Source organism: Perkinsus marinus (genome assembly GCF_000006405.1).
Source record: "Perkinsus marinus ATCC 50983 genomic scaffold scf_1104296937140, whole genome shotgun sequence".
In the NCBI taxonomy this organism is placed as follows: Eukaryota; Perkinsozoa; order Perkinsida; family Perkinsidae; genus Perkinsus; species Perkinsus marinus.
The window spans coordinates 695,002-708,036 of NW_003213889.1; the positions used below are offsets into that span (position 1 = coordinate 695,002).

Consider the following 13,035-nt stretch of genomic DNA (forward strand, 5'->3'; position numbering starts at 1 on the left):
GAGAGTTTCTCCTACCGCTAACGCGAAGAAGGCCAAGAGTACTGCAGGTACAATGTAGCCATCATTCCAGAGTAATGTGATGGTAGTAAGAGTCGATTTGGTGATGTCAGTACCGAAGAAACTGTAGCTATATAGGTTGATAGTGAGCCCTGGTATAAGGATGATATACGCTATGATCTGACAAAGGTGTGGTATGAACATTATTCTCAATCGAGTGAGTACGCCTCACAAAAAGGATTATGCCAATCCAGTACTTCACTGAGTGGGTTCCTCCTCTTCCAGTGCCGAGTTGTGAATCACCAGGCTCCCAAATCATCGGTATTATATCGTCGTCGGGGGCCACAACAGGACCAGGGATGGACATCATCATCAACAACAGCTACGAACTCCCTCTCGAGGGCTAACATAACTCAACGAAAGGCACTGGAGTGTCCCCACCACCGGGTGAGCCATTGGAGCCAGAAGGCTTGCGGACTGAGCTACGACCTTCGAGTTTAGAGACGTCCCTATGACGATGTGAAGGAAGTGTGGTATGAGAATTCTCACTAATGCTGGTAATAAGGCTGTCCCTATCATCCAAGCTGATCGAGATGCTCATGTCCTCAAGAATGAACTCAGCTTTCTGTGAGGCCGAGACGAAGCCATCACTACTTGTATTAGGGTGTATGCTGCAGTCCAATAACTAAGACCATGCCAATTACCCTAGTATTACATTTTGGGCAACATCAGCAATTACCACAACAGAGGTCGTATTTATCTCTACAACGCTACCATCCCCTGCCAGCTTGTTCGACAGTTCGATAAGCATCTCTGCTGCAGTGGGATGATGCATCACAGACATCTCAACGAAGCGTGGTATGAGTTAATTAGTCTCACTTCCTTAAGAATGGTAGCACCATCGTTAGTAATGAGCACCTCCCCAGTGCCGTCATGGATCATCTTATCCATGCCTGAAAGCACGCTGGGACTATGCCTTATTGACTTCCATTATCAATTCGATCTACTTACCGATTCTTATTATCAACGATTAAGCTTCTAATCAATGGAGTTTCACCCGTTTAACGTGAAGTGGCGTAAAACTCTGTGAAAAACGCGGTATGCAGTAGTTGTGAAATATTTTCATATCGCGGGTGAAACTCCAATGGTTATCGATGCTTACTAGTGCACTACGCGGAAATATGAATGAAGATTATTCAAAAACTATCTCTTCAAGACGTGCTCGGGTACTCTTTATTATCATAGATTTATACCCCTAGTCCTAACAGCACCTGCTATCGCCTTAGCTGCTATTAACATTTCAAACCACGAACATCGCGGGTCTTAGAACTATCAAATCAAGTGTCTCCCTTATTGGAAGCAGTCTGTTGAGTTACACGAGCAGCTCTCTTGAAGGAAGTCATTATAAATGACTACAGCATCAGCTTGGTCAGTCTGAGATAAGGGGCCTATTTCACAAGTGTCCTTAGATTAGGACGTCTTTACGACGTAATTACGTAATACGAGTAAATTTTCATCCTATACGTAAAGTTTACGTATAGGATGAAAATTACCCTAAAAATATAGCTTGTGAAAGCCGAACGTCCTAACAGCCTGTTTTTGAGGATAAAGGCATCCTAATATCCTAAATCCTAACGGTAAGGATCCTAAAGTTCTAACCTAAACTGAGGGGCCTATTTCACAAGCGTCCTTAGATTAGGACGTCTTTACGTATAGGATTTTAACCTTAGGACGTCCTTACCTAACTAAGGCTATTTCACAGGATTTCCCTAACCTAACGTTAGGATCCTATACTTAAAGACGTCCTTACCTAACGTAAGGATGTGCTAACTGAGGATATTAGGATTCCTAACGGCAATTAAACACAACGTAAAACATTATACAACTAGGAAAGGGAACATCGTGAACGTCATTTACCCTTAGTCTAATAGGTTTAAATCCTAACATTAGGACGCTTGTAAAATAGGCCTTAGGAATAAATTAGTTGAGGAGCCACAAGTAGTATCAAGATAGCAAGTGTAGCGTTAAGCTGCGGCCTAAGACATCGACGCAGCCAGGCCCGACTTGTGCCCTGTAGCGGTTACTATGTATTTCTCCTTCCCTTGTATTGGTATGTTCATGGTTTTAACTTACCTTTATGGAGCACATATTTATGTGTGCTAACTTGCTTCATTTTTTACAGTTCAACTTGTGTTTTTTTACGAACAACCTTTTCCACTACCATGGCCAACCAACAGTCCCAACAACTTATTCAGCAGCTCTTGAAGGCCGAGCGGGAGGCTGACACTTACGTTAGCCGTGCCAGAGAGAACAGGTCAGCATTTCTCAACATTTTCCTCTCACATTTCTATTTCAGGACCAAGAAGCTGCGTGAAGCCAAGAGCGCCGCTCAGGACGAGGTCGCCTCTTTCCGTGCTAAGGAGGAGGAGAAATTCAACCGTGACTATGCTGTAAGGCTTCACCACACGACTAAGTCATTGTTTGAACCCTTGTTGTTGTCAGGCTCTTCAGAGCACTTCTGGTGGTGAGGATGAGGAGCTTGCCAAGCAGACTCAGGCCGATATTGACGCCATTCACGCTGCGTACACGAAGAACTCCAAGGTCGCCGTCAAGTACATGGTTGATCGTGTATTGGATGTCACCCCTGAGCTCAGCAGAATACAGGTCGATGTCCTTTCCATGTAAAGCTCTGAGCACTAGAGATTGATGCCACTGGTGAATAGTTGACACTATTGATATTTCCTCAGTACTGCTATCATTGTTGTTGATGAGTGATTCGATCTTTAGGAGTATTCACAACTCGGCACTATGTGCAGTTGTTGTACTATTAACTGGTCTTGTTGCGTTCGTTACTTACACGAGGATTCATTTGGTATTATACAATAAAGTAACCGTATTGCTGACTTTATTCCATTTGTGATCTTCTCAAAGTGTCTATTTCGAAGTTACCATTACTACTACTACCACCACTACTACTTCTACTAGTACTACTGGTAGATTCTATCTCTGTAGTGCCACTCAAAAATTATTCTAGTGGTGATAGCATATAGAAATCCCTATTCGAATGCATTCTTAAGAACTAACAATTAGTATTACAATGCATTAGTATATACCATCGTATTAGGATGTATCGACCCCTCCTCATATTGATATGTCAAGGCAGGAATTCGTAAGGAGTGAAATATTTAGGAATAGTTATTTGAAGTGGCTAGTTTCAACTGGGTCTTTCCCAGATTCCTTAATCTCCTCATGTGTAGTAGTCTGAGCGTTGCTCTAACTGTTCGAAGTATTTGAGGGACTGCGATGAAGATATGAACCAGTGTTGGTGGATATATGTTCGCTTCCCTCAGCTGAGCTAAGGAGCTTCCGAGACTACTAAGATTTTATATACAGATCAAATTTCAAGCGTACAGGACCCAACGATAATTTCCCAAAAATTTTCTACTGCCTCAGTACATGTAGCTGACCATGTGCGCTGATATGAACTCTTATTTCGGCGTATGACTTCGGTACGAGTACAGTAGACTTTACGAATGATAACGCAACCAGAGGGCAGCAAAAAGGAGAATTTGGTGGCAATACTGATAGGGGTCCAATGCTACTATGAATAAAAGTAGTCTCGAATCGGCCACACCCGCCAGAGGTGATATGATAGTGTGTATAGAAATAGTATAAAATGTTCATAGTCGAGGCCTCACTCTGCAGAGGGACTTCCGTCAACTTCACAGGGGATATTGGTATCTATATGAAGATACATTAGATCGAAACTCAACCTCGAAATGACATGATGCTACCAATGCTAAGATTCACTCTTGCCTTACCCCCTTTGTTGGGGCCTTGGCGACTATCATCATCATCTTCACTACTCCTAGTCAACATTTGAGACTTCTTGTTATTGTCATCACTACTACAACTGCCATCAGCAGCAACCTCCATACTAGTGCTAGACTCGTCAAAACCAACCATTTCAATTTCACCATCGAACTGTGAGACAACCGAGCCGCTACGGCACGACATAGAGCCTTTGTTGAGGGCAACGGCGAAGCTATCACTAGTGGTATCCGAAGCCTTATTAAGGCACAAGGGTCTAGGGGGACCAGCCCATAGCATGTCAACATGACGACGACCAGTACGCCTATCATCCCAATCAGTGAAAATGTCGTACACTGATTCAACACTGGCGATCTCGACTAGAGTATCACCCAAAGCTTCGAAGTCCTGCAGCCCCCCTGGCAACTCGTGCCACACTCGTTCGTACAGGCCACTGTACAGCACCTAGAGAAACGATAGTCTTATACAATTCTACTAGTGTTGGAGGAATATATGTTTGCTAAATGGAGGAGTGGAAGTAGGACGCAAGTTCACAGAAACCAATAAGAAATTTCCGAAATTTTCTCGGAATTTTTACATTTTTACCAACACATGTAACTGACCATGTGCATATTCTCCCACACTGCTCCATGCAAATACCCTAATATTACCTCAGCCGCGAACAACATAGGCTTATCCGTCTCCGCACACCTCAGAAGGAATCTTACATTAGCCTCCATCACATTAACCATATCAATAGGTGGCACCAGCCTCAGTTCATCATAGTCTCCTGCCTCGTCAACAACTATCTCATGATTGCTCTTGCCCTTACCCTCCTCATCGACCTCTGCAGCTTTTCCAACAGCAACGGTCTCAGCCCGAGGCCTTCCCTTAGTAGCACGTACCCTCAGATGAGGACACGATACAGAATCCTCATTAGAGGCATCCGCTTCCTCTCCACTAGAAGTCGGGTTGTCGCTTGCTACATCAGAGCTGTCACACCGTCGCCTACGACGATAGCCCGAGGGCGATGAGAAGGAGGTCTCTTCAGCATCAGGTGAGCAGTAGGTCGCGTCCAGCGCTGCCTCCGGTAGCTGTATAGGTAGGGGTGGCTGACCAGTACGGTCACCAAGTGGAGTGTGGTCACTAGCAGCAGCAGCAGGAGAGTCCACAGTAGCCTTAGGGCTGACCAGATATCCCAGTACTTGACGTACAGGACTAGTCAGGCTCTTAGAGCGATGCTGGGCAGCATGACGATGAGCATGACTGTGTGAAGACCTTCGTAACCTTTCCCGCTTCCTAGCTCGATCGTACTCTGCCACAACATACTTCGGATATGTGTAGTGCACCCAAATTTTCTTCAATTTATCAAAGTCTAGTGTCTTGAGGTAGCGTATATGCTTGGCCGTAAAGGGGGCGTCCAATAGTAGTGGAGTCTGATGCCAAATAGCAAAGTTGTCGAGATACTCCTGAGTCATATCGTCCCGCGGCAAAGGGCGGTCAGCCAAGGCACAGCCCAGATCGAATAAGTGCAATCCTCCCGAGTTTATCCCTCATCATATTATCCTCATGAGCGTCCGTATCTCTCAATGCCATTATAATCAGCGATGCATCTCGAGCCACTTCAGGGTCTATATCCCGAACGGTGACCTGAGAGGCAGTCGGGTGCTTGCATACGAAATCCTGTATAACGCCTTCGAATGTGTTCCAACTCGCCACACACGCCTTGGGACAATACGCTTTCAGATACCGCACCTCCTTCATCGCGTTACTAGCAACAGCATTTCTAACCGCTTGAGTGAACTTAGGAACGTTAGGTCTCTGGCTGAGCTCTTGCTTAGGATTGCGGAATATAAACTGAGGGTCATCCACATTTCTACCCAAGAACAATACCCCTCCATGAACCGTCCTAACATCGCTCTCGCCGTGCTTGAATGCTATCCTAGTAAGATCGTTAAACTGCTGCAAACGCTTATTCATACTAGCCTGCAGTAACACATCTTGCCACTCTGGTAGATACATAATGTCTTGTCGTATATCCAAGAACCTCCCCATCTCGTAGGGTTGCTCTACCAAATCTGTTGATAGTAATTCTGAACCCTCCATATCGTCGTCTTCATCATCGTCATCTTCCATTTCTTCACTAATTTTATCATCATCATCTACGCCCGACCCCGGCGACATGTTCTCCCCATCCGGCGCCACGACCTTGAAGACCTGTACCCATCCTGCGATAAACCGATACACTACAGCCCCTAGTCCCATGAGGCCTAGTAAGAAGACCAATACTATGTAATTATGTTGGTACTTCACAGCCAGAAACTCCCTAAGGGAAGTATTCCGAGCCACATCGTTCAGGTAATGGACTTTCGCGGGGTCGGCGGTTGCCACAGTACCTCCAGGGCCTGGCAAACTGAGGGGTCGTATCTTACCAGCATCATGGTAACCGTCTCCATCCGGTAGGCGTCCAAGGCCAGGACCAGGTGGCGCTCGAGGACCCCGACCCCCTCTACCCGGACCACCATCATCACCACCCAGACCACCAAAGAACAGCTTATTAGGTCCATTCAACTTGATAAAAATCGATGCCATCTCGTCTAGCGTGACCCCACCTTCCAATGCTAACTGCAATGGCTCTGGACTTCGCCGTCGGTCCTTATACATATGGTAGGGCTCCTCATCCATAGTCGATGCCCTCATAGAGCTCCTATCATCGTAAGTGAACGGGGGATACAACTGCGGTCGGCCATCGTATGCATGGGGCATGTTCACATAGGAAGGCACTGGTAACTTGTCATACCCAGGGAACTGAAAGGGAGCACCACAGTGACTCAACCTGACTATCCTCCTTCTACCTCTTATTACCTCGTGACACCAAGGACCAGCATGTGCCACTGGGACCATGGCCAGCTTAGCTGGAGTATCCTGAGGGCTTACCACGGCGAATACAGAAACCACTGGTGAGTCGAATACTAAAGTTATCATGGGCTTCTCGACTTGGGCAGACCGTCCATGCCCTTGCATAGGAGGACATCGATTTTTATCGAATATTTTCTTATAGACACTAGTCTGGTTGTCCAGTATACCAAGAACACTAGTCAGGGCTCGAGCACGGGCATTGACCTCAGTACCCGGGAAGAGATGTTCATGTGTCACTGGTGGGAACTCAACATAGCTAGCTCGCCAGACTTCATCCGAGTCCTCAGCAGCTAAGGAGTGCAGTGCCCATTCCTGTCGAGCAAAGACTAGCTTATCCTCCTTGCTATAGCGTCCAGTAGAGCGGCCACCGGGAAGATGCCACTTTACTCTTGATGACGAGAAATCGATAGTGACACCTCCCTGCAGTTTACTGCCCGTAACGTACATACCCGGAAATGCTGGGCTGTAGAAAGGCGCTACGCCGACCATATCTTCCAATAGAGTCGGTAAGTGAGTGAAGACCCTTTGCGAGGGGGACTTGGGGTTCGGTGTCACTATGTAAACAGTACCATCGAGAGCTGGGACAATCCTGGGCGTTTGAGTAGGGTCATCTCCAGCAAAGTGTGATGCCAGATCACCGATGCCAAGCTCCTTCGCCACAGTCTCGTTGAAACGAGCGTCAACTGTAGGAGAGTTGGCCTGATACGTCCATAGCTTAGTCCCACAACCGTCGTATGCAATAAGGCGACCATCAACTAGTGACACTACGAAGTCTGTGGTGTCTTTGAAGAGGTCCATCATCTCTTGAGACTCGATGGGATTGGGCAATGACGACGTTCCTGACTGCGATGATGATGGAGAGGAGCTAGAGTCCCGATCGTGGACGACAGTAACAATATCAGGATCTTTGCAAGTTCCATCACCAGCCGTTAATAAGCCTTGGGCTTCGCAGTAGCCACCAAAACCATCAGCATCATAATCATCAAATAGTTCAGTCTCCCCCATTTCGTTGTCTAGAGTGGCAGCTTCTACCAGGGACCATTTGGAAGCCAGCGAGTAGAAGAGCAGTAGTAGTAGTGGCAACAACAGCCTATGACGACGACGAGGAGCAGGAACCAGGGCGTGCCAACGCCCTTGGTGCCTAGGAGACATGGAAAGGGGCTACTAAATGCATTCACTGTAGAGTATGATGCATTACCATAATTTAACACAACCGTTACCCTATAGTTGTTCATGAGTGTTTAGATGCCCATGGGGTAATGACGTTTAGTGGCTACATCAATGTCAGATTAATCATATTCACACATGTGAGAGGAAGGGTGAGCGGGGACGGAGTCACCAGGGGTGGTGATGACGAGTCGCTCCTCGGTGAGTTTGTGATGCTACTTGCGTTTCCTCTCAGAACATAATCAGTTTCACCGTCGTCTAACGGTCTCCGTCGCGTATAAAAATTTACTCGAAAAACGTCTTTTGCGAGGATCGAACCTGCGCCTCTCCGGAATATATGCCGCGTAGGCACGGCGTCGTCGCCACTTGCACATATAGCTGCGAGATCTATATATAGTGTATGATGTGATCTGGTATACATAGCTACCTCCTCAGTGAGGACTCCTCACTAATAATAGTCCGATCAATCCGATACGGTTCTGCATGGAAGTTTTGGTAACAATCGAATTAATGGCTCTTTCGAATATTGATACTTGTAGTGAACAGGACGTCGTATTCTATCACACCAATCACCAAGGTATATTGAATATACACAACGGCAAGTGGCAATACATGATTACTCCAACCTATCACTGAGCGTCAGACACTCTTATCTCAACCAACACGACTATGGGTTGTTATAGATCCCATGAGCGTTGGTTTCGCGATCGTTCGAAGTGTTTCTCTCTTAGATGGTGACTTTTACCGCGGCGCCAGAGTGATGTTCTCCGCAGAATTCTCACCGAGTAGTAATATGATAATCGACAATACCGTCGAATTCGTCTTCAAACTCCCCATAGTAACACAAAATGACGTTTCTAACATGAAACTAATATATGCGGAGACACGACCAACATCCTCGGCATCAACTCAACTATTCCTGCAGTTACGTGCCAGGTGTCCGGGCTTACCACAGTGGAAACAGTTCCTTCCTCCACCACCACCACCTGACAAGAATATACACTCAGAAAGATTCGTCAAGAACAGAAATAATGCTCTTACGATTGTTGTTGTTGTTATCTTGATTGTTTTCCTCGTTAGGACACTCACGTGCCAGATGACCAGACTGGCCACAACGAAAGCAGTTCCTCGTGTCAGCTGATGGGCAATCCCTGCATAAAAAAGGATCCTCAGAGAGACCAGTAGTGCAAGTAGTTGCCTACCTTGCGAAGTGCCCTACTTGTTGACACTTGAAGCACGGCCTGTCATTGCTTTGGTCCTTGGGACAATCTCGGGCGAGATGATCAGGTTGACCACAGTTATAGCAGTTCTGTGGGCGACGACGCGCTCGCTGGAGAGCAAGAAGTACTGCCAAACATCACTTTATGAGATAGCCTACCGAGTCATCATCAAATTGTCGTGGACAATTCCTAGCATAGTGCCCAGTCTCGTTACAAATGAAGCAAGCTTGAGAAGGAGCTGTGGCGGCCATGATAGAGGTAATACCCAACACCCTGAAGAATGTGACGGGAAACTGCGTGCAGTGAACGCAGACACTTGAATAACAAAATTTCAAGATGAACATAGTAAGCAAGATTTTGTGCAAGTCTTGAGTTGAGTCTTTTACGGTATCCACGATCGTTTGATAGTTAACGTCAGAATTGGTTCTCAAACTGCGTTCATTGGTTTTGGTTTTTTTGGATTTTATCGGAACCAGATTCGAAATGAATTCCGAAACTTGTTGGACTAATCGGAAGCCCTATGAATTTCAGATCAGCCCTAGGCAATTCTGTGCTGCATTTTTGGAGTTCAATACCCTCCTCCTCAGTGGAAGAGTTGACCTGATTGAATGCAAACTGCGCCTCCCAAAGGCCGTTTTTGCTACTCAGGCTTCATCGTGAAACGCTCATATCGCTATGAAAGCCCTTTTATACGTATTGTCCGTCAGTAATTGATTTAGTCACTGCTCTCTGTTGTTATGTTATCGTCCTTCCAAAGGCATCGGCGGCGGTCGTCGTTTCTGACCCTACTCCCAATTTTACTCCTGACGGCCGCCCTTTGCCCAATTCTTGTCAATGGAAGAGTCCCTCTGTCTAATTTACGTCACCAAATTGCCAATGCATCATCATTTCCAGGATTCGGTCCTATCACCTATCTTCCGGGGTATGCATGGCATCACTATCCGAGCACGGTGAAACCAATACTCAGATACGACCACCCCTTACCCAGAGGAACTAATGCAGGTTATCTCCCACTCTACAAAAAGCCTCAACAATGTAAAATAGCGAAGCCCTTGCAAGCGTTAATCATAGCAACTTTTAGGTGTAACGGCCATGTACTTCATTTTAGTACCAAGTGCTGGTGATCCAGATAAGGACCCCGTAGTTCTCTGGCTGCAGGTACAGTACGCGCACTCTAGAGAGTTTGTTTTATGTCACCGACACAACCTCTGAAATTTTGTATATAGGCTCTCCGGACTCTATAACATCCTTCATGTCGCGAAAACTAGTGGTTAAAACTCTGTGTGAACTCATCGTGGAGAAACTGCTTCGTCGCTCAGGGTGGTCCTGGTACGTCCGGGCTCGTTGGATTCTTCCTCGAAAACGGTCCGGTCAAAGCAATACAGACTGAAGCGAAGCTAGTTGACAACAGTCAATCTTGGCATAACAACGCGACGTGATATCAATAGTGCTTGTTGCCCTCATCAAAGGGAGCTCTTTATTATTAGATATATAGTAGTAGATCAACCTGCACCCGTTGGTATGAGCTTCGTCACTGATGATAAATGCCTGCCGGAGAGTGAGGACGAAGCCATCAGAAATCTGGGAGATTCGGTAGGGCATGTTGCTGCTTGTTCCTATAGAATCGTCCCAAGTCAGGTGAGTCTGCTATTAGGAACTTATTTTCCCAACTTGGCAAAACTCCCTTTTTATGTTTTCGGAGAGTCTTACGGAGGAAAGTACTACTCGGATGTGGGGGATTGGCTTCTATCTGTCTGCAAGCTTAAGGTTACGTATAAGTCCGGTACTACCGTTTTAGTACAGCTTAAGCAGACTAGCTACACTGTATTGATAGATGTCAGTGGAGCCACTGAGCCTATGATACCATAATTTGCTCTATTCACACAATACTTGCAGATACGTACCAGAGCTTGCTGTTGATTTGCAAGAACGTCATTCCTGGGTCAATCTGCAAGGTGTTGGTGTTGGCGACGGTTGGGTAGACCCTCCAACACAGCAGATGACCTACAAGGAATTCGCGTAATAAGCTCCTCGTTAGATAGTCGAATTTCCCACACAGATTCCAACACGGATTGATCAATGCTCCTGATAATGCTGAAGTCGAGAAACTCGAAGAAGCATGTCTAAAGGCACTCGAAGGGACTAATACGTACCCACATGGTGTTGTTGCTCGGACACGTGATAGTTCTCGGGCTCACTCAGCGTGGAGGCATGGCGACAGGCTAATGACGTGTGCTCTAGAATAGAAGATTACATTGTGAATAATAGTCAAGTTAACATGTAAACCGTGAGCTTCCCTTACCCACTTTGAATGTCATGGCTAGGTACGATGTACGTATGTATGGCGAGTATAATAATGCTGTCCTCACTGAGTGAGTTGGGTAGAGGTCACCTTTGATGATAATTGGGCCCTTGTAACACGTTGTCGGTCGATCCCTATCCAATTCGAGGGAGTTTATGGCTATATGGAAAGGCACAATAGGACTGTTCATGAGACTAGAGTGAGATGATGACTCGTTACGTGGGATCGCGGCCTATGATGATAATGATAAGGATACATTTCTCGATTGGCTTCGCATTGGTCAATAGTTCGATCAGCATGGCGAGGACATGGCTAGGTACCTTCGAAAGGCTGAAGTCCGTGCAGCGATGAATGTAGATCCAAGAGCAGCGCCTTGGTCTGAGGACAACGCTGCAATAGCGTAGCTGAGTTGTTGTTAATACAATGCGGCAATAGATGCTCGGGTGTAGATACATCCTAGCCGGCTGGGAACAGCGATCAGCGGCACATTTGTATACTCAGTTGTTGAGGAACAACACTCGAACACTCCTTTATAATGGGATGTATGATATGGATTGCAACATGATAGGCACGGCCAGATGGATGCGTGAGTTGATACAGTTTGGGTATCATCTCACTGCTCTTATTAGTCAATATGGATTGGGACCTCATAGAGCAGTTTAAGCAGACAAAGCGTAAACCGTGGTCGATCAAACGTAAAGAGTTGAAGACCACAGACCAATCAGCGACTAGTGCGAATGGTGGGATTACGGAGAAGGTGGTGGAGGAAACTGTAAGAGAACTCCATCCTGTTTGTTTGAGTGCTATGGTCGCTCAGGTGGGCGGCTTTGTCGAAGTCGGTGCTCTCACTCACATAGTTATCAATCAGGCCGGGCATCTGGTAAGGGCTTGAGCGAAGACCTATGATAGTCATTGGAGTTCCACTCGTGATATGGAAAACAGTAGTGAAAAACATACTACGACTACTGCATACCGCGAATACCGCATTTTTCACCGAGTTTTGCGACACTTCACGTTAAACGGGTGGTGAAACTCTACTGTAGGTTCCCATGGATGTGCCCCATATAGCCTCCCATATGCTATATGCTTTTACAAGGGGATGTTCATTATCTGATGATACATGTCGTGACGAGGGGATGGGGATAGTATCAACAGCAGCACGAGCCGCAGAAGTGATAGATTTGGTATTAGAGGATCACCTCACATGCATTTTGTTTACGTCCATTACTTGAGGTACCGTCACCCTCATAAGGTATCTTATATGACCGCTGCCATGGAGCTCTTCTCATAGAGGAGTACTGGAGTCGAATGGTGAACACTAAGTTGGTGCTGCTTCTCGTGTGGCTTGTGTTGTGTCAATCATATGCTGATTATAATAAGAGGTGCTGAGAAATTGCCAAGGGCCGATTGAGTGTGCAAGTTGAGTCCGTGACGCGCCCGATGAACGATTGTTCTGATTGTTGTTCCTGGTCGCTCTCATAGTCAATCCAACACTTGGTGATTTTGCGTATGGTAGCAATGGGAATCCCATTATGGGATCAAAAGAGGTTAATGCACCAATATATATTGTACTTGCGTGCTACAGCTAATGTAAAATGCTGAAGAATCACAAGGGAACAA

The 13,035-nt window shown here is 46.2% G+C and overlaps 5 protein-coding genes across 5 annotated transcripts; 2 read left to right on the plus strand and 3 right to left on the minus strand.

The window, feature by feature from the left end:
- Window positions 1–400: 400 nt before the first annotated feature.
- Pmar_PMAR023480 (chaperonin containing t-complex protein 1, delta subunit, tcpd, putative) lies at window positions 401–841 on the minus strand (the record flags this gene model as incomplete). Its single annotated transcript, XM_002783312.1, has 3 exons — window positions 401–474; window positions 547–682; window positions 713–841. 3 exons carry the CDS (start codon window positions 839–841, stop codon window positions 401–403), a joined length of 339 nt encoding a protein of 112 aa, XP_002783358.1.
- A 1,356-nt stretch (window positions 842–2,197) lies between these two features.
- On the plus strand, window positions 2,198–2,821 carry Pmar_PMAR023481 (vacuolar ATP synthase subunit g, putative). Its single transcript, XM_002783313.1, has 3 exons — window positions 2,198–2,311; window positions 2,354–2,447; window positions 2,500–2,821. Exons 1-3 carry the CDS (start codon window positions 2,220–2,222, stop codon window positions 2,680–2,682), a joined length of 369 nt encoding a protein of 122 aa, XP_002783359.1. The 5' UTR covers window positions 2,198–2,219; the 3' UTR covers window positions 2,683–2,821.
- An 870-nt stretch (window positions 2,822–3,691) lies between these two features.
- Pmar_PMAR023482 (hypothetical protein) lies at window positions 3,692–7,889 on the minus strand (the record flags this gene model as incomplete). The annotated part of the gene is made up of 6 exons (XM_002783314.1): window positions 6,673–7,889; window positions 5,431–6,615; window positions 5,122–5,276; window positions 4,479–5,073; window positions 3,819–4,272; window positions 3,692–3,738 (listed from the first exon to the last, which is right to left on the minus strand). Exons 1-6 carry the CDS (start codon window positions 7,876–7,878, stop codon window positions 3,692–3,694), a joined length of 3,642 nt encoding a protein of 1,213 aa, XP_002783360.1. The 5' UTR covers window positions 7,879–7,889.
- Window positions 7,890–8,752: 863 nt separating this feature from the next.
- On the minus strand, window positions 8,753–9,376 carry Pmar_PMAR023483 (cellular nucleic acid binding protein, putative). Its single transcript, XM_002783315.1, has 4 exons — window positions 9,272–9,376; window positions 9,096–9,223; window positions 8,935–9,044; window positions 8,753–8,879 (listed from the first exon to the last, which is right to left on the minus strand). Exons 1-4 carry the CDS (start codon window positions 9,362–9,364, stop codon window positions 8,803–8,805), a joined length of 408 nt encoding a protein of 135 aa, XP_002783361.1. The 5' UTR covers window positions 9,365–9,376; the 3' UTR covers window positions 8,753–8,802.
- A 442-nt stretch (window positions 9,377–9,818) lies between these two features.
- Pmar_PMAR023484 (Carboxypeptidase Y precursor, putative) lies at window positions 9,819–12,718 on the plus strand. Its single transcript, XM_002783316.1, has 16 exons — window positions 9,819–10,035; window positions 10,081–10,148; window positions 10,195–10,271; window positions 10,433–10,548; window positions 10,601–10,706; window positions 10,752–10,831; window positions 11,010–11,132; window positions 11,173–11,262; window positions 11,316–11,393; window positions 11,438–11,485; window positions 11,732–11,815; window positions 11,865–12,001; window positions 12,045–12,187; window positions 12,233–12,295; window positions 12,459–12,599; window positions 12,649–12,718. The coding sequence occupies exons 1-16, from the start codon at window positions 9,851–9,853 to the stop codon at window positions 12,664–12,666; spliced, it is 1,557 nt and encodes a 518-aa protein (XP_002783362.1). The 5' UTR covers window positions 9,819–9,850; the 3' UTR covers window positions 12,667–12,718.
- The last annotated feature ends 317 nt before the right edge of the window (window positions 12,719–13,035 follow it).

What these genes read in the sequence shown, in the direction of transcription:
- Pmar_PMAR023481 (XM_002783313.1), top strand. Translation starts at nt 2,220, where the DNA reads ATGGCCAACCAACAGTCCCAACAACTTATTCAGCAGCTCTTGAAGGCC. An exon ending in AGCCGTGCCAGAGAGAACAG is followed by an intron (nt 2,312 to 2,353) that starts GTCAGCATTTCT and finishes TTTCTATTTCAG; the next exon opens with GACCAAGAAGCTGCGTGAAG. An exon ending in AATTCAACCGTGACTATGCT is followed by an intron (nt 2,448 to 2,499) that starts GTAAGGCTTCAC and finishes TGTTGTTGTCAG; the next exon opens with GCTCTTCAGAGCACTTCTGG.
- Pmar_PMAR023484 (XM_002783316.1), top strand. Translation starts at nt 9,851, where the DNA reads ATGTTATCGTCCTTCCAAAGGCATCGGCGGCGGTCGTCGTTTCTGACC. An exon ending in CTACAAAAAGCCTCAACAAT is followed by an intron (nt 10,149 to 10,194) that starts GTAAAATAGCGA and finishes AGCAACTTTTAG; the next exon opens with GTGTAACGGCCATGTACTTC. An exon ending in ATGACCTACAAGGAATTCGC is followed by an intron (nt 11,133 to 11,172) that starts GTAATAAGCTCC and finishes TTTCCCACACAG; the next exon opens with ATTCCAACACGGATTGATCA.
- Pmar_PMAR023483 (XM_002783315.1), bottom strand. Translation starts at nt 9,364, where the DNA reads ATGGCCGCCACAGCTCCTTCTCAAGCTTGCTTCATTTGTAACGAGACT. An exon ending in GACAATTTGATGATGACTCG is followed by an intron (nt 9,224 to 9,271) that starts GTAGGCTATCTC and finishes CTTGCTCTCCAG; the next exon opens with CGAGCGCGTCGTCGCCCACA. An exon ending in AGATAACAACAACAACAATC is followed by an intron (nt 8,880 to 8,934) that starts GTAAGAGCATTA and finishes TATTCTTGTCAG; the next exon opens with GTGGTGGTGGTGGAGGAAGG.